The 24728-nt window shown below is 31.5% G+C and overlaps 2 protein-coding genes across 2 annotated transcripts; both read right to left on the bottom strand.

Moving 5' to 3' along the window:
• Nucleotides 1–12465: 12465 nt before the first annotated feature.
• LOC145315413 (uncharacterized) lies at nt 12466–15390 on the bottom strand. Its single transcript, XM_080155395.1, has 2 exons — nt 15331–15390; nt 12466–15051 (listed from the first exon to the last, which is right to left on the bottom strand). Exons 1-2 carry the CDS (start codon nt 15388–15390, stop codon nt 12466–12468), a joined length of 2646 nt encoding a protein of 881 aa, XP_080011521.1.
• Nucleotides 15391–15855: 465 nt separating this feature from the next.
• On the bottom strand, nt 15856–20996 carry LOC145318068 (uncharacterized). Its single transcript, XM_080159400.1, has 2 exons — nt 19121–20996; nt 15856–16404 (listed from the first exon to the last, which is right to left on the bottom strand). Exons 1-2 carry the CDS (start codon nt 20904–20906, stop codon nt 15962–15964), a joined length of 2229 nt encoding a protein of 742 aa, XP_080015526.1. The 5' UTR covers nt 20907–20996; the 3' UTR covers nt 15856–15961.
• Nucleotides 20997–24728: the final 3732 nt, after the last annotated feature.

Here is a 24728-nt window from a genome sequence, read left to right as displayed (position 1 = left end):
GTGCGATTTTCATTTTATCTTTATTTATTTCCTATCGTGAAAAAGATTCTAATAAACCATGAATGCATCTCCAAAATGTTAAAGAACCAGTAGATTATAAACTAGTTTCACAATTTAAGCAACAACCATGCTATTCTGAATACTTCAAGCTTTAAAAATACAGTTATTTTAATTTAATATTTTTGTTTTTGCTATGGTTTGCATAGTTCTTGTTAGATTGAACAGAAGTTCTAATAAAATAAAGATTCCTGTTTTTCAAACAATTTATCCCCTTTCTTTCTCTATTTCCCTACTAATCAATATTTTAAAACATTTTCTAACAATTATACAAGGTTTAGTCTTATCTACAACAAATTAAATTCAGTTAATTTTTATTTTTCAGTCATAAATATCTAAAATAAATTTTCAACAAAAAACCAAGAATGACGAATAGACTGCCTTTAAGAGGGTTTTAGGCTTTATTTGTATTTTAACATTTTTTTTCCATATCTTTAATGTTTATGGTCTGATTTCCAAAATTTCAGTTATACATATCTAAATTAAATTTTTTGTTGTTGAAAGAAAACAACTATGATAGTCAGGCTTCCTTTTTGCAGATTTATGGCTATTTTAAAATTTTTCTATATTTTGATGTAGATAGTCCAATTTTTGAAATTTTTTTAAGTTAAGGATTTCAAAATTAAATTTTTTGTCGTTTTAAGAAAACAAACATAGCATTTAGACAGCTTTTTAGCAGAATTTTGCTATTTTTATATGTTTTACATATTTCCTAATATTTTTGGTGTTTTTGGTTTAATCTTAAAATAATTTTTCTTATTGTTTTGAGCAAAATGTTTTATGTTATTTACTTTGATTTTCATTATTATACAAAATAAAACAGAGTTTTGTGTTTTTCTAATAAATCAATTAATAAATACACTTTAAATCTACTTGTACGTAGTACCATGATTTTATTTTTTGCTTCGCTATTTATAAATATTGTCATCCTTGTTTTATTTTTATTTTAAATAATTTACTAAAACATATAAACCGGTAAAATGGGTAAATGTGTGCAAACTGCTTAAAATTTTTTTGTGTGTGTTTTGGGGTAATTTTTGCGGAGTTTTTTTTTTTAAATTACTACTTAACTTCATTTTACAGTTTCAACATCAAAAAAACAATTTTATAATTTTAAGCAACTTTGCTTTTATGTACGATTAACCTCTAACCACTCCTTTATGTAGTTTTGGTGTATTTTTTGCGAATTTTAAAAAAAATTTACTACTTAAATTTATTTTACAGTTTTAACACATAAGAACAATTTCATATTTTTAAATTTTAAGCAACTTTGCTCTTTTGTACAGTTCACCTAAAAATAATTAACCTCTGACCACTCCTTTATGTAGTTTTGGTGTTTTTTTTGCGAAATTTAAAAAAATTTACTACTAAACTTCATTTTAAAGTTTCAACATCAAAAGAACAATTTCATATTTTTAAAAATTTCATAATATTTATATAATTCACTTTGTCCGTGCGTTTGTCAGTCCGTCCGTCAGTCCATAATGCTATGGGGGAATTGGGATTTACTCAGCTTCTTTAAAAGATAGAATGCTGAAATTTTATGACAACATTTCCATTATTAGGAGCACAATTAAGTATAAAACATCGATAACAGTAGGATAAAAAGTTTTAGGCTATTTTTGTATTTTTCACATTTTTCTCAATATCTTTTGTGTTTATGGTGCTATTTTCATTTTATCTTTATTTATTTCCTATCGTGAAAAAGATTCTAATAAACCATGAATGCATCTCCAAAATGTTAAAGTACCAGTAGATTTTAAACTAGTTTCACAATTTAGGCAACAATTATGCTATTCTGAATACTTCAAGCTTTAAAAATACCGTTATTTTAATTTAATATTTTTGTTTTTGCTATGGTTTGCATAATTCTAGTTAGATTGAACAGAAGTTCTAATAAAATAAAGATTCCTGTTTTTCAAACATTTTATCCCCTTTCTTTCTCTACCCCTTTACTAATTTATATTTTAAAACATTTTCTAACAATTATACAAGGTTTAGTCTTATCTACAACAAATTAAATTCAGTTAATTTTTATTTTTCAGTCATAAATATCTAAAATAAATTTTCAACAAAAAACCAAAAATGACAAATAGACTGCCTTTAAGAGGGTTTTAGGCTTTATTTGTATTTTTACATTTTTTTTCCATATCTTTAATGTTTATGGTCTGATTTCCAAAATTTCAGTTATACATATCTAAATTAAATTTTTTGTTGTTGAAAGAAAACAACTTTGATAGTCAGGCTTCCTTTTTGCAGATTTATAGTTATTTTAAAATTTTTCTATATTTTGATGTAGATAGTCCAATTTTCCAAATTTTTTTAAGTCTTAAAAAAGAGTCGAAAAAATTACAAAAACAAAAAAATTTAGGAATCGATTAAGCACTCTAAATAACAATGTATAGATTAGATGCGCCTATTTCATGAAAATTTTTACTAAAAATTTTAGCTGTTTATCTTTTATAGGAGCTGAAAAAATCACGTTTCCCCTACTTTGTTTCATTTTTGGTTTGTTTTTATTATATTTTTATATATTTTTTTAGAACATAAAATTGCAAAAAAAACCTATTCTATGTCTATTTTTACCATATTTTTTTACTGCACAACACTTATTTTTGTCATGATTTAATTAAAACCTGATTGAAATATAATGTGAACAGAAAAAGTACAATTTTTTGCATCTAAGCATAAATAAAGCGCAGAAAGAGAAAGTTTTTTGAAAATATTTTTTACAGTATATTATTAAAGTTTAAGTAAAGAAATTATTTAAAAGACATAATGTTTGATTCTATTGATAGCAAGAGGAAAAAAAACCCATTCAAAACTTGTTTATGGTCAAAATAAACTTTTTTTTCTAACTTAAAACATTAGAGTTATTTTAAACCTGTTACAGTGGGCCAGAATTAACCAAAACGGTTCAAAATTTAATAACTTAAAAACTATTGGTTTTACAGAAAAAAATGTAAAACATGAAATGTCTATCTATGCAAAAAATTAAAAGTTTGCCTAATTGTGTATATTTAGTTTTAAATGAATTTTCGCGGATTTTTTTTTCAATTACTACTAAAATTCATTTTAAAGTTTTAACATCAAAAGAAAAATTTTATATTTTTTAATTTTAACCAACTTTGCTTTTTTATACAGTTAACCTTTGTCTACTCTTTCATGTTATTTAATATTTTTGGCGGATTAAAAAAAAATTACTTTTTAACTTCATTTTACAGTTTAAACACCAAAAAAACAATTTCATATTTTTTAATTTTAAGCAACTTTGCTTTTATGTACAATTTAACTCAAAATACTCCTTTAACTAGTTTAATGATTTTTTGCGGATTTTTACCAAAAATTTAAAGTTTAAACACCAAAAATTTTAAAGTTTAAACACCAAATTTTTTAAATTTTAAACAGTTCACCTCTGACCACTCCTTTATGTGGTTTTGGTGTATTTTTTGCAGTTTTTTTAACCTACCGAACTTCATTTTACAATAAATAATAAATTAAAACATTTCTTTAAAACAAGGAAGTCTTAAAGACCATATAGCATGAAAAGATCTCCATGACTTCTTCACAGGAAATTTAAAAAAGTAAAAAGTAAGAATACCTGAAATTTTATTCTGAATCTTAAGGTTATCTCTTCATATTGCAAAAGTCAAACCACAAGTTCAATAGCAAACAAGTACCATAACGAGAAGTTAAAAAGAATTTTAAAGAAGGGCCAAAAGCTTGTGAATTGTTGATTACCAAACAAAGTCAGAATTTTAAACTCACTTTTACCTAGATTTATAGTCTAAGTGAACCATGTTAGCCAGTTAAAATAGAGGTATAACTATACCAGGGTGGAGAAAGATACCCTGTTTAGTTGTTATGAGGCATACTTGTTAAAGTTGAAAGACAAGGACGGTTACTTTTAAGTTTTAAGGTCCATTTTTCTCAAAAATTTTAATTTCAAAATCTTAAAAAATCAACTAATAAAAAAGACATAAAATGTAATGAAATATAGCGTTTTATGTTTTTTATTACTCTCTTGCTATTAGTATTATCAGACAATATGTCTTTTGAGTAATTTCTCTACTGTTATTTCACTAGTATACTGTAAACTTTTTAATTTTCTCTTCCTGCGCCCTATTTATGCAAGAAATTGTACTTTCTTTGCATACTTAGTATTTCAGTCTACGCTTAACTTTGATTTATTCGTATTTTTTTTTGTAATTTTAAGTTTTAAATAAATTTTAACATATTTTTATCATAACAATAAAACGTCTTTTGCAAATTCTTTAAAATAAAAAGTAAATAGCATTTACAAAATACTTTTTGCATTTAAACTCATACTTTTTACATTTAACTTAAAATTTTTTTTTAAGGTTGCGTAAGTTTTATTTACAAAACATTTGTTTTAAAGTGCTAAATTGTAAGTAACTGACATTGCAGGCATTAGAAAACTTAAAACCAATTTTGTTTATATTCTTGGCCTTTAAAAGCTTACAAAACTAGTTTTAATCTTTTTACTTTTCATTTTTAGCTATAAAAAAACAGGCATATAGCAATGCAAATTACAACTTAATTATAAAAGATGTGCAGTAAAATACTACATAAAATACTACATGGAATACTATAAAATAGAATAAAATACTACAAAATTGTTATAAAAAAAATAACAAATTTGTCAAAATACGTTTTTAGAACTTTTAACACTGTAAAAAAAAAACAATTTTTGTTTAAATCTTGCTTTAAAAGGTAAATAATTATAAAAAAATTGGAGTGGATATGTTAGTCTGTAGTGTTTTTTGACCAGACAAAAATTTATATATATTTTTTAAACTAGATATTTTGTTTAATGTTTTTAATGAACATAACAATAAAAAAAACTTTTTAACATCAATTTTTTATAGAATTTAAGAAATTATTTTATTTAAAATTATAGTTGCTTTGCTTCTAAAAAACTTCTACAAATTTAGTAGCAAAAAAATTTAATAAACTCATTTTTAGCTTAATTTTTATTTTAAGCTCATTATTTGCAAATAAAACATTTTTCTGCTTTAGGTTTTAAATTTTAATAAAAATTTCCTATCCCAATTTTTTGGTTATACAGCTTAAAGTTGGGTAATTTTTAACTTTTTTATTTTATTTTAAGTACAAATTTTTCTCTATATTTTCACTGTGGTGTTTTAACTTACCTACATGTTTCATATATAATTTTTTTTATCAGAATAATAAGCTATAGATTTTTTGTTTTAAAAAAAAAATTTATTTTTTAATTCTAAGTGATTTAAACAGAGTAAAAATTACAAATTGACAATTTTTTTAACTTTAAGGACATGTTGTTAAAAAAAAGTTTTTGCACCATTAAAGTAGAAAAGAGTCGTTTTAAGTCCATAGACCTTTTTTTTATAGTTTTAATAACTTTTAAAGCGCAAAAATTTTTGTTTTAGCATTAGTTGCCTCTAACGTACTGTTTTGCCGTTTTTTACCGCCAAAGGCAGAATTTTTGAAGTTTATGCTGTTTTTTAGGTTTAATAAGCACTTAAGATAAAAAAAAATTATTTTTTTACTTCCAATTGGACAAAAATGCAACTCTGAATTTATTTAAAGTTACTAAAATTCATGTAAAACAAATTTTTATGTACATATAGGTAACTTTTGTCAAATTAAATTGCAATAAGGCGTGATTTTATTAAAAATTTACTTTTTTTCTTCTTGTAACAATTGCAATTTATTTTGACCAAAATCGCTTGAATATACAATTTTTTTGCTTTACATGCATTCTAAAGTTAATAAAATTTTCGTAGCTGAAAAAACGGTCTGCAATAATTGGTTTATTTGCTGTACATTTTAAGAAACTAGGGCTAGAATAGAAAATTTATTTGAAGCTGATCACAATTTCATAGTACATTAATGAGAATCACAAACGAAGATAAGTGTCCCTAATGGTATTTTCTTGAATAAACAACTATGTAGATGTGAAAATTAAATTCTACACAGAGTTATATTAAAAACTTATTACAAAGAGTATGCTTTTAGTTCTATATGATTCTATAAGATTTTTTTCTATTGTATTAAAGTTTAATTTAATCTACAAAATTTTTTGTTGAAAAAATATATCAAATTGTTAAGCTAAGAAACAATTTTATTCATTATTTTTTAAAATAAATTAACGACACCCTTAGGTAACCCTAGGTGGAGAATTTTATGAAAGAACACCAACGGACGGGGGGAGGAGGAAAATGGTGAGTGTTATGGCTATTCATTGGGGGGGGGGGGGGGGGGGGAAGGGATCGTTTGAAAAGGGTAGATGTGGAGGGAAGAGCTGGCAAAGGAAGACAACTAGGGTACCTTATATTGATATGATAGGTTTATGTAAGGCTAAAGTATTCCTATCAAAATCTTTACCAAAGCTTGACATTACTAAATTTAAGGGTAGACTATCTCCCCTAAACTAAAGTAAAGCTAAAGATATTCTTATTTTTAAGGGGTCCCGAATAAACCGTTTGTGATTAAGCAACCCGTAAGATTAAAAAAAAAGATTTCTTTTAGAGTAAAATGCTTTTATATCATTCAAAAACTATAATTTTTTTTATTTATTTTGCTAGCAAATCTAAAGAAAATTAGTGGAAAAAGTTTATTTGATAAATCTTTATAAGATTGATTTGATAAGAAAAATTTTTAAAAAAACTATGCATTAATTAAAATAAATAACAGTCTAAAGTAAAAATACTCTGAAAATACTTCGCTTTTTCTGCTTAAAGCCTGCCACAAGTAGACCCAGTACCCAAAATTTAAAGCCTTTAGTTTCAATAACAAGAAAGTTACAGACATTTAAAAATGACAAAATGAAAATTTTAAAAGGTTTTTATTGCTTATGAAGAAAATTTTAATATTAAATTACGTCGTCTAGAAACAAAAAATTTAAAGTTTTTTTTATAAATTTTGATTGCCAGTAACTAATAACATTTCTAAAAAAACATTTCTTTTTATAGTCAAAATGTATTTCAATTTCAAAATCAAAAATTTCAATTTAAATTGCGTTTTAAAGCGTAAAAAGCAAAAAAAAATTAAACTAATAAAGATGTTTAGCTGTGAATAGTTGTTTAACGGACTAAGACGTATAATTGGCTAGAAATCCTAAAACCTGGCATTCTCATGCTACAGTATATTTCATACAACGCAAACTAAACTGATTTTTTTTTATGATTTTGACTAAAAAAGAGGGTTTTTATTGTAAAAATGTTATTTGTTAATAGCATAATACAAATTCCATTATAAGCAATAAAAAACTTTTAAAATTTCCATTGTACTAATACATAATAAAGAAGGTGTATTAAATTTTTTTATATAGCTAGCCGGTGTTTTTAAGTAAAATTTTTCATAGAATTCAGATTTGCAATCAGATTTTTTTGTAGACTTCTTATTTTTTAAGTAATTTAAGTTATAAAAAAAAATTGCTTATTTTTTAAGTAATAAATTTTTTTAAACCCACCGCAATTTTTTACTTAGAGACTTCGAAGTTTAAACTTAGGCTTTTTTACATATTATTTTATAACATATTGCAATTCCATAAAATCTATTGCCGTTTACCTGCCGACCGCCGACTTGCGGTTGGCAGCTGCCAAGTACAGCAGCAGCACCCAAAATTTATGCTTTGAAATTTCTAATATAAAATTTTCATAAAGACGAACATAATTAGGAAAAATTGTTCTTCTAGCTTCAAGAAGAAAATTACAGCCATTTAAAATTTAAACAGAGATTTTTGTTGTAAAATATAAAAGCCGGATAGTTTCAATATCCGGCCGGATATCCGGCCCAACCCTAATCTAGATACATATTCTATAAATCGGCCAACGGGATAACAGTTGATAGAAAATGTACAAATAAAGCTTAGGATAAAGCATTTTCTTTAGCTACGTTAAAAGTGAAACATTTGAGAAAACAAATAATAAGTCAGATAAGCATAACTTAATTTCTAATGATAAAATTGCTGCCAGAAAATTATATAACTAAAAAATAACATTTGAATTAATGGAACAAATCCCAGGTAAGTATAAATAAACAAAAAAGTTTTGTCTTTTTAGAAATTCATTGTTATTCGGAATAAGAGGCCAGATTGACCATCTAGATCAACTACACCTTTCTAAATTATAAATCTAAAACTTGAATTTGGATCAAATAAAAATTGATTACCCATTTCTTTAATAATTTCTGAAGTTGTACAACTAATAACTCAACTATTGCAAAGCTATCTTCAGCTATCCCGGTTAAAAAGAAAAGCTATATAATGTATAAACGATTAATACAATTTACCTTAAAAATTTTTTTTTTTGCAAGTTTGAAGCATTTTTAGCTAGTAGTAAATATTAAGATAGGATGAGTCGGAAACTAAGATTTAGCTGACCTGAATTTTTCATTCTCAATTAGAATGAAAAAAAAAAGAAATGGAAGTATGTCTTTAACTTTATACATATAACTGTTGGTTTCTGTTAGGATTTTATTTAAACTACGACAGCATAGCAATTATATCACTTCTTAAAGGGATTAGATCTTGATTCTGTTAAAGTCTTTCTGTAGCTAATTTCCAACTTAACAGTGCAGTGATTTAGAAGGGGTTAATATGAGCAGCATTTAAGAGCGCTATTCTAGTTTAGCCTCCTTATTTGATTTTTATGAGAAAAATAAAATTTTTTTTTTAGCTGTATCTCTTTAATTTTTTTTAAAAGTAAAATTACGGGAAAAATTTAAGATTACTTTTAAATAAAAAATCAAGAGCGCTTCTGTTGTAGATACGATTGGGTATAATATGGGCTTTCTTTTACAATTGGAATAATGCGATATCATAAATTCAGGGTGTTTTTTTTTATTAGGACAAAAGTATTGCTTAATATAACCCACTTGCCATTGACAGAAATTAATAATCTATATCTTAATTTCTTTATTAAGTTAAAGCAATTTGTATAAGAAAAAAATATTTAGCGATTTTCAACAAGTTATGCCTTAAAAACCGTTTTTTGGATCATAACCAATTTGAAGAATGTGCAAAAATGCGTATATTTAAAAAGGGAGGGGGGGAAGGGAGGGGGGGGGGGCGTAATGACATCTGTTCTTAATCCGTGAGCAAAATGGTCTAAATATTTAGCTAGACCCTTCAAACTTGGTATATAAGCCTAGTCCTATTGGTATTACATCTAAATGGCAAAAAATCCAAAAATTTTTATTTTAAGGTTAGGTTAGGTAAGAAAAACCCTGCGGAAATGGGGTTTTTAGGCTTTTTTTGGTCTACTTTGATGTGGAAACTTACCTTAAATTGTTTTTTTCTTAGGGTTTTAACTTCAATACACTGTCTGTTCATAAGAAAATTGTTTAAGATGATTTAGCAAGTCGGGGACCGACCCCAGGGGGCTAGGTGGGTGGCCCGCAGGGGTTAAGTGCATTTTTCCCAATATATATGTTGTGATACATCAAATTATAGGTTTTTTAGGTCAAAGAACTTAAATTCAGAGCTAAAATAAGCATAAGACCAATCTGAAGCTAACTTCAGCGGGCTAGGTGGGTTGCCCACAGGGCTTAAGTGCATTTTACCTAACCTAACCTAGAAACTTACTTATATTTTTACAGGTTTTTTTCTTAAATAAACTGTGTCTATTAATAAGGACTTAATTTAAGATGATCCACCAAGTCTGGGACCGACCCCAGCGGGCTAGGTGGGTGGCTCGCAGGGGTTAAGTGCATTTTTCTCATTATATATGTTGTGATACATCAAATTACAGGTTTTTTAGGTTTAGGAACTCAAATTCAGAGCTAAAATAAGCATTAGACTAATCTGAAGCTAGCCCCAGCGGGCTAGGTTGGTGGCCTGCAGGGGTTAAGTGCATTTTTTCTAATATATATCTTGTTATATATTAAAACATAGGTTATTTAGGTCAAGAAACTCAAATTCAGAGCGAAAATTAGCATTAGCCTAACCTGAAGCTAACCCTCCCGGGCTAGGTTGGTTTTCTGCAGAGCTTAAGAGCATTTACCTAACCTAACCTAGGAACTTGCTTATATTTTTACAGGTTTTTTTCTAGAATCAACTGTGTCTATTAATGAGGACTTTATTTAAGATGATCCAACAAGTCTGGGACCGACCCCAGCGGGCTAGGTGGGTGGCCCGCAGGGGTTAAATGCATTTTTTTTCTGAAAGTATGTGTTGTCATACATCAAATTATAGGTTTTTAGGTCAAGAAACTCAAATTTTGGTCTATTTTGATGTGAAAACTTACCCTAAATTGTTTTTTCTTAGGGTTTTAACTTCAATACACTGTGTCTATTTATAAGGACATTATTTAAGATGATTTAGCAAGTCTGGGACCGACCCCAGGGGGCTAGGTGGGTGGCCCGCAGGGGTTAAGTGCATTTTTCTCAATATATATGTTGTGATACATCAAATTATAGGTTTTTTTAGGTCAAAGAACTTAAATTCAGAGCTAAAATAAGCATAAGACCAATCTGAAGCTAACTTCAGCGGGCTAGGTAGGTTGCCCACAGGGCTTAAGTGCATTTTACCTAACCTACCCTAGAAACTTACTTATATTTTTACAGGTTTTTTTCTTGAATAAACTGTGTCTATTAATGAGGACTTTATTTAAGATGATCCATCAAGTCTGGGACCGACCCCAGCGGGCTAGGTGGGTGGCCCGCAGGGGTTAAATGCATTTTTTCTGAAAGTATGTGTTGTCATACATCAAATTATAGGTTTTTAGGTCAAGAAACTCAAATTTAAGCTAATAAAAGCATCAGACTAATCTGAAGCTAGACTCAGCGGGCTAGGTGGGTTGCCTGCAAGTAAGTCTAACCTAGAACCTTACTTATTTTTTTAGGTTTTTTTTCTGTAATAAACTGCGTCTATTTATGAGAACATTATTTAAGATGATAAAGCAAGTTTGGGACAGACCCCAGCAGGCTAGGTGGGAGGCCCGCAGGGGTTAAGTGCATTTTTAAAAAGTATGTGTTGTCATACATAAAATTATAGATTTTTTAGGTCTAGAAATTTAAATTTAGATCTAATAATAAAATCAGACTAATCTGAAGCTAGCCCCTGCGGGCTAGGTGGGTTGCCTGCAAGGCTTAAATACATTTTACCAAACCTAACCTGCGGGCCAACCACCTAGCCCGCTGGGGTCGGTCCACGACTTGCTAGATCATCTTAAATAAAGTCCTCATTAATAGACACAGTTTATTTAAGAAAAAAACCTGTAAAAATATAAGTAAGTTTCTAGGTTAGGTTAGGTAAATGCTCTTAAGCCCTGCAGAAAACCAACCTAGCCCGGGGGGGGGGGGGGGGGTTAGCTTCAGGTTAGTCTAATGCTAATTTTCGATCTGAATTGGAGTTTCTTGACCTAATAAACCTATATTTTGATATATAACAAGATATATTGGAAAAAATGCACTTAACCCATGCGGTTACCAACCTAGCCCGCTGGGGCTAGCTTCAGATTAGTCTAATGCTCATTTTAGCTCTGAATTTGAGTTCCTTGACCTAAGAAACCTATAATTTGATGTATCACAACATATATATTGAGAAAAGTGCACTTAACCCCTGCGGGCCACCCACCTAGCTTGCTGGGGTTGGTCCCAGACTAGCTGGATCATCTTAAATAAAGTCCTCATTAATAGACACAGTTTACTAAGAAAAAAAACTGTAAAAATATAAGTAAGTTTCTAGGTTAGGTTAGGTAAATGCTCTTAAGCCCTGCAGAAAACCAACCTAGCCCGGGGGGGGGGGGGGGTAGATTCAGGTTAGTCTAATGCTAATTTTCGCTCTGAATTTGAGTTTCTTGACCTAAAATACCTATATTTTGATGTATAACAAGATATATATTGGAAAAAAGGCACTTAACCCCTGCGGGCCACCATCCTAGACCGCTGGGGCTAGCTCAGATTAGTCTAATGCTTATTTTAGCTGTGAATTTGAGTTCCTTGACCTTAAAAACCTATAATTTGATGTATCACAACATATATATTGGGAAAAATGTACTTAACCCCTGCGGGCCACCCACCTAGCCTCCTGGAGTCGGTCCCCGACTTGCTAAATCATCTTAAATAATGTCCATATGAATAGATACAGTGTATTTAAGTTAAAAACCTGAGAAAAAACAATTTAAGGCAAGTTTTCACATTAAAATAGACCAAAAAAAGCCTAAAACCCCCATTTCCGCAGGGTTTTTCTTACCTAACCTAACAATAATTTTTTTTGAATTTTTTGCCATTTAGATGTAATACCTATAGGACTAGGCTTATATACCAAGTTTGAAGGGTCTAGCTAAATATTTAGACCATTTTGCTCATGGATTAAGAATAAATGTCATTACGCCCCCCCCCCCTTTGTTTGTTTAGCCACTGAAGGTCACACCAAGAACCGCTAACTGGGTAGAAATATCTTCAGGTGATTCCATCGTCGAGTTTTAAAAAGTTAGCGGCCTGATGTGGCGTTGTCCAGAGGTTGATAGGAGTAAGGTTGGTAGGATTTAGTCTGCAGTTAAACAGATGGGGCGTGTCATGGGGGGATGCTCCGCATTTTGGACACATATCTTGGATTGTGTCTGTGTTGTCAATTCTGTGTTTGTAGGAATAAAGTAAGCTGCTGTAACCAGATCTTAACTGTGAGAGAAGACATCTTTCTTTTCTGGATAGATTTTCTTCTTCTGAGCTTATTTCAGGTGGTATGTTGTTTAGAACTTTGTTGTTCTCATATTGGCTGATTGTTGACTGAACTGTTTCTGTGTGTACTCTTTTAATACTTTGTTTTAGCGATGTTTTATCAAGTACAGGGATGAGATGGTTGATAGAATTATTCAGTCTTAAAAGTGTTGGCTTCCTGTTTGGTCTGTCTGGAGCCGGACGGTCAAGATGTTTATTACTTGGATGACCAGGAAGGTGACAGTTCAACAGAAATTGTTTGGTAAGCATTTCTCCATGTTCTTTCAGGGGTAGAATCTTGGTTTCCCTGTGTAAATGAACGATGGGGGTCATTTGTAGACAGCCTGTTATGACTCTTAATGCTTGATTCTGTACTGTTTGTAATTTGGTCCAGCATGTAGATGAAATTATAGGGCTCCAGATTGGAACGGCGTATTCAAGGGTGCTTCTAGCCAAAGATTTGTATGTTATGGTTAACATTTCTTTATTTTGTCCCCAGTTGTTGCCTGCCACAGTTTTCATTAGGTTGATTTTTGATTTTGCCTTGTCTATGGTGTTGTTTACATGTGGGGTAAAGGTGTGCATTGTGTCAAAAATGACACCCAGCAATTTTGGGTTCCTTTCTAGCGGGACAACTGTGTTGTTAATAATTACTTGAGGATGGATGTTGTACTCTTTGGTGTCGGGGGTGAAGAGTGTGACTGTTGATTTTTCAGCTGATACAATAAGTTTCCTTTCCTTTAAGTAATCTGCAACTTCTTTGGCATAAGAATTGATTTTCTCAGTCATAGCTTCAATATCATTACCAGAGGTAAAGATTGATATGTCGTCAGCATATTGTACAACATATACTCCCTTTGGTGGTATAGGAAGATTTGACAGGTAAAAGTTAAATAGTACAGGGGAGGTTACTGCTCCCTGAGGTACTCCTGTCCGTACATTTTTAAAACTTGATGTAGAGTTACGAAAATGTACTTGAGCTTGTCTACCTTTTAAGTAACAGCAAAACCATCTCTTTAAAGGTGAGGGTAGAGTAGACTGGTTCAATTCTTTCAATAATTTATCTAGGTTCACCATATCAAATGCTTTAGACAAGTCTAACTGCAGTAAAACTGTCCTGTCAGGTGGCCGTTTTTTGGAAAAACCCTCAGAAACTTGGATGTTAAATTCATTTAGGGCTGTGACAGTTGAGTGAAGTTGTCTAAAACCATGTTGAAAATCTGGAATAGGTAGGTTTTCCTGTAGTGTTGGCAATATCAATCTCTCCAATATTTTGATGGCTGGGCAAAGAAGAGATACAGGTCGATAGGAGTTGGAATCTCCTTTATCCTTTCCAGGTTTTAGCAGAGGTATAACAAAAGACTGTTTCCAGATATCCGGAATTAAACTATTTTGGACTGATAAATTAAAGATCTTTGTGAGGTATTCTATACCTTTCTGTCCAAGGTGTTTCAGGTGTAAGTTTGACATCCCATCTGGTCCGACAGCTTTTGAGGCTTTACACCTTTTGATGGCTTCTCTAGTTTGTTCGTGGGTAAATGAGACAGATTCGTCAAGGTTATTCTTCTTAATATCTTTGGTCACTTTTCTTGAACTTTTGGAGCTCTCATGACGAATAATAGATGTAAATTGTTTTACAAAACCAGTAGCAATGTCTCTGCCTAGAGAGAGGTATTTCCCTTTAAATCTGATGGCTTGGTTAGGGTTTGCTATATCTTTGTTGCTAAGGTTTTTAATTAGTTTGAACAATTTTGAAGAATTTCCATTTATGTTATTTACCGTTTCTTTCCATTTCTCTTTTCTGAAGGTGTTGATTTCAGAGTTAATTTCATTATTTAGTTGGTGTATTTCTGGAGAAGAAGGGTTGCTGTCTCTAAGTTCGTTTCGTCTATTTATTTTGTCCATAGCTGATGTGGGAATTTCAGGGATGGTATCCTTAATTCTGCCGGCAGGTATGGATGTTTTAGCTGCTTTGTTGATAATGCGTCTGAATGTTTTCTCTGCTTCGAAGATATTTGTAGGTGCAGAGAGAGTTGAGAACTTTTCTTCAGTGATGGCTGTAAATTTATCCCAATCTGCTTTCTTAAAGTTCACATATGTTCTTTTGATGGATTTAGACTGTTTTAGTGATGTTGAGATGGTTATTATGATAGGGAGGTGATCTGAACCAAGACTCTTTTTTACTTCCCATTTTATATTAGGTAAAAGGGAAAGTGAGGCCAGGGAAATATCTGGAGATGTTGGTTGGCCATTTGTAGGTAGTCTTGTAGGCTGTTCCTCGTTTAAAACTCCAAGATTGGACTGGCTGATCTCGTTGCGCGGCTTGTGCTAATAGTATAAAAATGTTATGCATATTGTTAGAATTGTCATAAACTCTAGTTTTTGGGTGTTACGTATAGTTTAGGAGATACGTGGTAAAATGTCCCAACTTACTTAAAACTTTTCAACCTTTCTTACATTTTCAAACGTAGCTTCTATACTACAAATAGCATGAATATGATACATATATTTCTAAATATGACAATTCTAACGGTATGCGTAACATTTTTCTACTATTAAGACAAGCAACGCGCAATTTGATTTTTTAAAATGCACGCATTTTTGCACACTCTTTAAATTAATATGCTTAGAATTCAAACTTTTCTTCCTGTGGACAGTCCTTTTCATTCTCATAATTATCATCTGCTATTAATAAATGATTTTGGTTATTGATAATGCACACAATGCCGCGATTTATAATATATTTTATTGAGGGTGAAATACAAATTTTGCCCCCCCAACGACAGCTGAAAAAGGCAATTTAATAAAGGTTGCGTTATTTTGCCCCCTAAATCAACTTTTAAATTAATTTGCTTTTTCCTGACAGTAAGCCAGCTTTATAAATTACAAGAAACCAATTTTCAAGTCTTAATATTTTTAAAACGACATGGTAGAAATTTTTTTTTTTTTTCAATAGTATACCCTATACCTACCTAATTGTTTATTTTAACCATTGAACAGGAAAAAAATATGCAGTTTACTAAATTCAAGTTTAAATACCAATTTAGTATGTAACCGAGTAATTTGAAACAAGGAAAACGACGGATTAGGTAAAGAGTAGCATGGCTAGAAAAAAATAATTTACAAATATAATTTAAAAATAAAATTTTATTTAAATTCAAGACAGTATGAGTAAAATTATTAAATACAAAAACCATAGAACAACATAAAGCTGAAAATCACAACAAATTAAATTTTCCTAATTACTTCCTGTATCTTTTATTGCATTCTGTGTATTCTTTCCAAATTCAAATTTAATTCCCCCTTTGAAATCTTGGATGTCCGTCTTGAATGAATCTTGAACAACAAAATGAGTTCGGCTTCCATTGTATCCGAACCTACGCATGCCTAATCCATCTCCAAAAGATCCAGATTTTGCAAGAATGTTAGATCCAGCACTTTTACCTGGTTGAACACTAACAAGGTATGGCATAGATTGCTGACGCATTGTCACAGGTACATTGGCAATGCCTGAAAGCCTCGTTACACCTTGAATCCCACCAACCTGATACTTCGAAAATCCAAGATTAGATACTGCCAGACGCATAAACTTTCTTGTTAAAAACTTGGGTCTGTCAGTCGTAAAGGAACCACCAACTCGTTTACCACCAAAGGTGCACACAGCCAGAGGTTTTGGGTGTTCTAAAAAAACACAATAATAATTGATAAAATTCAAAATTAAAAAAAAAATAGTTAGACCATACAAGAGCGTAAAACGAGAACAAAATATTAAGTAGGTAGGTAGGTAATTTTAAATAAAAACAAAATTAAAGTATAATATGAGAATTTAGTTTCGAACTTAAATAGTTTAAAGTTATTATTGGTTTTATCTTTGGATTTAGTGGAAAGGTTATTTTAGATAGAAGTTTAGTTTTACGATGCCTTTTAAATAGCGAGATTTAATTATTAGAGTATGTTGGTTAGTAGGGAGGTGTTTATAGCCCCCTGACAATAAAAGGAGGATGGGAACTAAAATGGTTTGGGCAGGGGAGGGGGGGTTTACTCGAGAACCCTTAGAGCTAGAGTGAGCTAATTTCGGCTATAAGCTTCTATAGGGCCAAAGTTACATATATCAGTGACTGCCGCTCCCGCTGAAAACAGCCGCCGCTAAAAAACTAACCCTTCGGGGGTACTTTCAGATTCTTGTTTATCAAGGTATATCTGAGATTTGGTGCTTCTCCTGAGCTTTTGAAGATATTGGAACAAAATCTTACTTAGTGGGTCAGTAAATAAAGAATGATTAATATAAAAATGGCGGGTTGACCGCCGCTCCCGCCGTTTTTTTACGCCGCCGCTAAATTTTTTTTACATTTATCGCTGAATTGGGCGATTTAAAATCATTTGAGACAATGTAACTGTTTTGGCGGTGGCGGAAAACGGCGAAGAACGACGGTCACCTCGCCGTTTTATTTAAATTTTTTTCTAATGGCCAAACCAAAAAAATAACGTTAAAAGCACAGGAAAAGTAAAGAATGTCTTAATAAACGAGAATTTGAAATTTTTTGCGGCGGCGTAAAACGGCGGGATCAGCAGTCAACCCGCCTTTTTTTATTAATCTTAATTTACTGACCCACAAAAAAAGATTGTATTCCAATAACTTCAAAAGCACAGGAGAAGCACTGAATTTAAGATATACAAGGATAAACGAGAATTTTGAGTTCCCCCTCCGCAGGGTTAGTTTTAAGGGGAAAATTTTTTGAAAAAAATAACATGGTCTCAAATGATTCCAAATTGCCTAATTAGACGAGAAACGCAAAAAAAATTTTAGCGGCGGTCACCGATATTCTTAGAAGTAACTTTGGCCCTATAATTCCGAAATTAGCTCGCTCTAGTTAAAAGGGTTCTCGGCTTCGCCTCTAGCCTCTAGGGGCTTTTTTCCACAAGAGGTTTGATCAATTAATTTTTCGAATTTTAGATTTTAGAGGTTTGATCAAGGGGGGGGGGGGGAAGTTCTGACACTTTCGCGTAAACAGTGATTATAGGCTTTGTCTTTGGACTGAGAGGAAAGGTTATTAGGGATAAAATCATTCTTATATGATAAATTTCCCCAAAATTTAAGATTTTTTGGATAGGCCTCCAGGTTCCGGAGCTCCAGGCGTCTCTACAGGTAAAAATGAAAAAAAAAATTTTTTTTAAAGAGTTAGATGTCAGCTTATGAGACAAAATATGTTTGTTTTTTCTTCAAATATGTGAATAACAATCAAAAAGAAGTATATTTTGATTTATAAGTTAACTTCTAACTCTTCAAAAAAAATCTTATTTTTAATTTTTACCTGTACAGAGACCACTTGGAGGCCTGGAGCTCCTGAACCTGGAGGCCTAACCAAAAAATCTTAAATCTGGGGGAAATTCATCATATAGGAATGATTTTATCCCTAATAACCTATCCTCTCAGTCCAAAGACAAAGCCTATAATCACTGTTTACGCAAAAGTGTCAGAACTTCCCCCCCCCCTTAATTTTTCGAATTTTAGATTTTAAACAAATTAAAACTTTTTTATAATAAAAAAAAAATTGGGAGGGGGGGGGGGGAGTTCGGAGTGTCCCACCCCCAAGAAAATAGTTATAAACCTTTTGGGACCTATGAGAACTACACTGTAAAGGAGACAGAGTTGGCATAAAAAAACCACTTGGTTTAAACCAAAAAAAAAACAAGCTTAAAAAACCCAAAAAAAACAAGGTGGGGATGGTTTAAAAAAAAATATTTATACAAAGGCCTATCTTTCTAGTTATATCTTTTTATAATGTAAATGATACAGTAAATTAGTGCCAAAAACCTAAATACCTGATATAAAATTCTTAGACAATTTAATACTTTTCTAAAGGCAAATAATTTTTCTAAAAGAAGTTTAAATGCATTATTATACATTGTTTAGGTATTTAAGTTAAAACATTCAATAGGTTCCATAAAAATTCAACTTTATACTTTATTAGAATATCTACGTTAGGTATAATTTGGATATTATTTTAAAAACCAAAAAATGTTTTTTTAATAAAAACAACCATTTTAAACAAAAAAAAACTGGTTTGTTCTTTTTTTTTTAAAAACCTGTTTTTTTACCATCTCTGAAAGGAGAACCCGATCGGTTCTGTGGTTAGCGAGATCCTTCGGTACAAACAGACAGACAGACATCGTTCTACTTTGTATTATAGATAAATACTGAAACTATATTTTACTTAAGTGTAGGACATCTTCCAAACTAATTCAGGTTAGGTTGATGTGATAATAAAGTAACAGATTGCTTGTAACGTAATATATCTTACTTCCCGTCACACGGGGCGTGTTTAAATCCCAATTTAAGAAAATAGAACTACAATAGGTATTTATTTTACAGATTAGATTAAAAATAAGTCATTACCTGTTGAAAAGTCTAAATTTTCATCCCACAATAAATTCTTGGTCATAAAGTTTCTTCCAACTAACATATTTTTATTTATGATTGGTTTCAGCAAAGAATTGTTTTTTGGGGTTTCTTTCAATTCCCAAGTCTTTCTAATTAATTGTTGATTTATCGGAATGCTTGGTATTTGTCGTCTGGTCAATATTGATTCCGTATCAATTTTATCAATTACATTAATGATTGATACAGTGTTAACATTGCTGGTTTCTACACCTTTGTTCATAGCTTCCTTGTCTGCTTTATGGGTGGCTAACAACTGATCAAAGGGCCCAGACCTATTAAAAACCTTGCGCTTCAAGTACACTGAATGAGATTTGCATGTAAGGGATCGAGTACAGTGACGCTTACCTTCTTCATCCCATACACCACAGTGCTTATTTGGGTCATACTCGCGTTCTCGGCCAAAGGTCTTTTTGCTTTCTAATGCAGTTTTTAATAGAACCGACTTCTTTGGACTTATTTTGTTGAATAAAGATGAACTATTAGAAAAATGAGTTGTTGTTGCTGTGTTGGTACTAATTGTTGTAGCAGCCGGCGGCGAGTCTAAACTTTCTAGTCTCGGAGAACAACCTTTGAATGTTTTAGTAACAAACACATTTTGGCGTGGTGGTAGAGAAATCGGTTTCGGAACACTATGTGTCTTTTTATCTAATATTTGTTGTATGATTGCTTTGTTTGAATTTCTAGAAAGGATTTTTGATCGTGTAGGAGAAACACTTGTAGGTATTCGAGAGACACCAACTATACCAAGGTCTGGTTTCATTAACGTTACGTTGTATTTAGTATTGATAGAGTCTGTGACCTGCCCTTCAGAAATTATATCAATCTCAATGTTAGATATGTCATCTGAGTCTGGGATACTGATGACATTGTTAGTTGTACTATCCGCTTCCCTAACACTGTCAATGATTGCCGGAGATGATACAAGAGATAAAGTTGGCCCAATTTCAGATTTATTAATTGTTTTAAACTGTTCAGACTTAGATAAGGTCATTGAAGTTTGCTTGTACTCCACGGAATTAAGAGTCGGAGCCGTAGATGCGTCAAATGATTTCATTTCTTCATCATCGGGAATTTGATCGATGAAATCAATGTCCAAGTCATCCACTATGTCAGATTGGTCATTGTGCCTTGACAATACCTCATCTGGGGAAGGACTGCGCGTTTCAGGGGCTGAAACGTTAACTAATTGCTTGTTAGAGGCCTCAGTAGACAAAGGTGGCGTTGACGTTGGAAAAGGACTTAAGCTAGATCCCCTAAACGGTGGAGGCGTTGAAGGATGGGATGGAAGTGTTGGAGAAGTAGAGCTAGAGTAACCAGAATTTAGAGTTAGATCAGAATTGTTATCACAGAGCTTTTGGTCTTCATTATCGCACAACCTGATGATTGGTGTAAACTTTAATTGGCAGTTTCTTAGGTCAGCGCTTGTCTTAGCCTTATAGGCTAAAATTTTGAAATAAGCATTACGTTCCGATTTGCTCCCATGTCTTAGAGTAATGTGGGATTCTAAAGCCTCCGCTTTAATTTTTCTGTTACATTTATCACATTTTATAACAACAAAGCGGTCCCAATTGGGACACAGACCGTAAGTGTGCATCTCCTCTTTGGGTAGTTTCATCACATCCCCTAGGTATAGTGAAGACGAATTTTCATTATCCGTTTCACAGGGGAGAAACAAAGGGCCAAGTTCTTCGATCAAAACTTTCCATTCTTTGCATTTAATTTTTCCATGTATACATGACATTTTAAAACAAGGATTAATTCCTTAAATGAAAGGAAATTCAAAACTTTTTGTTCTGAAAAAAAAACTGTTGTATATAATGTTTCTCGTTATTTTTGCTTTAAACAATACACATTAAAATAAATAAAAAGATACCCATAAAAAGAAGTGTGACACAGGACACAGAATACTTTTTGGGAACCATTGTCTTCAAAATGTACCAGAGATTTAAAAACAAACAAATTTACTAAGCAAAGAGGGGAGGGGGATCAGATACTTAATTAGGTACCAGCAATTTTTTTTGTTGTGTTCCTGCCTAGAAGTTGAGTTCTGAAAAAGAAGTTAGTTCATAGTTTCCTTGGAAAAATCGAAATGTGTAAAGTTAGTTTTTAGTTTAAAAGCTTAAAGGAAAAAGAAAGCCTTCAGGAAATACATCACACCAACTGCTGAAGGACTTCCACTTCGACACAATACCCTAAATTTGAAGCCTCAGCTCTAATAACAAAAGAGTTAGAAGCATATTGAATTGACGTGCTAGGGAGTTGAAATTGCTTCACAATTTTTCCAGTCGTTAAATCAGAAATTTAATTTTATTTTACCAATAAAATATTAGTTTCCCTATTATACCATAAGAATTTGACATTTAGTCATAAAAGATAAAATGTATATTTTTGGAGAGATTTTGACTAAAGAGTAGGTAGGTATTTTTATTGAAAAATTTAAGGGGGGCCGAAGTTTTGCAACTTTCGCGTATTCAGTGTGGGCTAGGGGTTAATGTGAGACTATAGGTTATTTGGGAAAAAAGTTTACATGTGGGAAGTAGTTCACAAATAATAAATCATTTTTTGAATATGTCTCCAGGTTCAGGTGCTGCACGCTGGATGGTGGTTCTTGACAGATAAAAATTTAAAAAAAAAATTTGTTTGAAGAGTAAGAGTGCAACTTATAAATCAAAATGTGCATTTTTATGAATGTTCTTGTCATATTTGTAGAAAAAATGACAATCGGCCTCCAGGTTCACTCTGGACAGGTAGAAATTAAAATTTCTTATCTGAAGAGTTAGAGGTAAACTTATCAAACTAAATATGCAAAATTTTGGATGTTATTATCATATTAGCAGAAAATTCAAAATTGGCCTCCAGGTTCAGGTGCTGCAGGCCTCCAGATCAACTCTGGACAGGAAGAAATTAAAATTTCTTATCCGAAGAGTTAGAGGTACACTTATGAAAACAAATATACATCATTTTGGATGTTATAATCATATATGCAGAAAAATTCAAAATCGGTCTCTTTAGGTTTACTCCAGACAGGTAAAAATTAAAATTTCTTATTTGAACAAGGTACACTTCTGAAACCAAATATACATCATTTTGTATTTGCAGAAAAAATCAAAATCGGTCTCCAGGTTCAAGTGCTGCAATTTTTAAGGTCCACTCTGGAAAGGTAAAAATTAAAATTTCTTATTTGAAGAGTTAGAGGTATATGCATCATTTTGGATATCATTATATATATCTTGAATCAGTTAGAGGGATGTATATCCTGCAGGCTACCTTTAAAAATCTGCTTTGTTCATGTAGTGGTTTCTGAGAAAATTAAGGCTAGGTCCATTTTTTGGGGTTCTTGAGCCCCGGGGGAGCTTGGGAAGTGATTTATACAAAAAAGCTATTTGTACCCATTAAATCTTAAACTGTTTTTAACCTATTTTTGAATGGGGGGTCAAAAATATACTAGGACACCTATAGAATCAGACTGCAGAGCCCAAATTTGAATTAAGTCCCCAATAAACTTTTTTGGGGGGATTCAAAAATTAATTTTTAGTGTTGCTGTAATCATTTTGACCGAAGCAAAAGCTCTTTTTTTACTTCGGGTAATATTGTGGCTTACAGAACATTTTTATATAATTCACTTTATATTGATACAATAAAAAAAACATTACTCTGTTCATTGGAAATAATTATTTTTTCCAAAACAATTAATTTCATTGAAAAATCTAACATTTACAATAAAACAAATAATTCTGAAATCTAACCAATAAAAAGTCTTGCTTTATTTCAATTCCTAACAATTCAAAAAAAGAGTGTTTTCACAAAGTGACTTATTTCCAATGTAGTTAAATAATTTTTATTTAAACTGTTTTTAACCTATTTTTGAATGGGGGGTCTAAAATATACTAGGACACCTATAGAATCAGACTGCAGAGCCCAAATTTGAATTAAGTCCCCAATAAACTTTTTTTGGGGGATTTAAAAATTAGTTTTTAGTGTTGCTGTAATCATTTTGACCAAAGCAAAAGCTCTTTTTTTACTTCGGGTAATATTGTGGCTTACAGAACATTTTTATATAATTCACTTTATATTGATACAATAAAAAAAACATTACTCTGTTCATTGGACATAATTTTTTTTCCAAACCAATTAATTTCATTGAAAAATCTAACATTTACAATAAAACAAATAATTCTGAAATCTAACCAATAAGAAGTCTTGTTTTATTTCAATTCCTAACAATTCAAAAAAAGAGTGTTTTCACAAAGTGACTTATTTCCAATGTAGTTAAATAATTTTTATTTAATTAAAATAAAAAGAATGAAAACCATACACATAAAAGATACATTATTTTTAAAATTATTTTAAAAAATAAGTTTGAATAATCTTATTTTATAACGCATTTGTATATGTGACAAAAATAAATTTGTTGTATTGCATAAACATTTGTTGTCATTTAACCCTTTACAGCCATTTTTTATGTTTTTAAAATAAGTGAGAGAACACAAACATGTTAATGTTAATTTGTTGATATATTATAAAGAATTAACTTTTAAGTGAATTTTTATAGTAAAATCATAAGGCCTAATTTTACTCTATACCAGAATACAATATTTATGAAGCAAAACACTCTAAAAGCTACGAATTTTACCCAAATAAAAAAAAAAACTTTTGCTTCGGTCAAAATGATCACGGCAACAGTAAAAATTAATATTTAAATCCCCCCAAAAAAGTTTATTGGGGATTTAATTCAAATTTAGGCTCTGCAGTCTGATTCTACTGGTGTTATAGTCAGTGGCGTGCGAAGCACTTTGTCTAGGGGGGGGCATTTTGAAGATTTTGTAAAATTTTGCCCCCCCCTAAATCAAAGTGCCCCGGGGGGGCACTTTGCTTTAGGGGGGGGCATTTTGATTATATATACTAATTTTAAATAAGGGCGTTTTAAGGGGTGGGATTATTTGATTATGGGCCTTCTAGTTCTTATCCCTTCTTCCCCATTCCTTCCCCCATCCCTTTTTCCCATTTATATCCCACATCTTCCCCCCCCATCTCTTCTCCCCCATCGCTTCTCCCCCATCCCTTCTCCCCACCCTGCAATGACCGAAGGGAAGGGAGCTAGAAAGCATCTTTGAAAAAAAAAGTACAGAGAGGAGTTTTTAAATAGCTTAAAATGAGAATACACGCCCCCCCCCAAAAAAAAAGAGTATGGAGGCGTGTCGGGCCAGTTTCTTGCCACAGGCAGGCAAGCGGGCTGGGACAACATCATATGTTGATTGGGATAGGGAGAAGGGAGGTGAAAGTAAGGAGCAAGCGATATGAAGTGGGAGAAAAGGGGTAAGCATTCAACAGTTGCCAACTAGAAATTACATTTTTTTAATAATGTAAAAGGATGTGGTATTAAAATATTACTCGTAAGATATAATAGTAAAAGAAAGCTAGAAGGATTATAAAAAATATTAGAAATCTTATTTTCATTTTTAGTTGGCAACCATTACTAGTACTAATAGCACCTTCCCCTTTTCTCCCTGTGTATATTGCTTGCTCCTTGCGTTCATCTCCCTTTTCCCTTACCCAATTAACA

Source organism: Acartia tonsa, chromosome 4 (assembly GCF_053477335.1).
Source record: "Acartia tonsa isolate MP-2025a chromosome 4, ASM5347733v1, whole genome shotgun sequence".
NCBI lineage: Eukaryota > Metazoa > Arthropoda > Copepoda > Calanoida > Acartiidae > Acartia > Acartia tonsa.
This window is presented reverse-complemented; position numbering and strand designations above follow the sequence as displayed.

What these genes read in the sequence shown, in the direction of transcription:
- LOC145315413 (XM_080155395.1), bottom strand. Translation starts at nt 15,390, where the DNA reads ATGAAAAGGACTGTCCACAGGAAGAAAAGTTTGAATTCTAAGCATATT. An exon ending in AGCATATTAATTTAAAGAGT is followed by an intron (nt 15,052 to 15,330) that starts GTGCAAAAATGC and finishes TTATACTATTAG; the next exon opens with CACAAGCCGCGCAACGAGAT.
- LOC145318068 (XM_080159400.1), bottom strand. Translation starts at nt 20,906, where the DNA reads ATGTCATGTATACATGGAAAAATTAAATGCAAAGAATGGAAAGTTTTG. An exon ending in AAATTTAGACTTTTCAACAG is followed by an intron (nt 16,405 to 19,120) that starts GTAATGACTTAT and finishes GTGTTTTTTTAG; the next exon opens with AACACCCAAAACCTCTGGCT.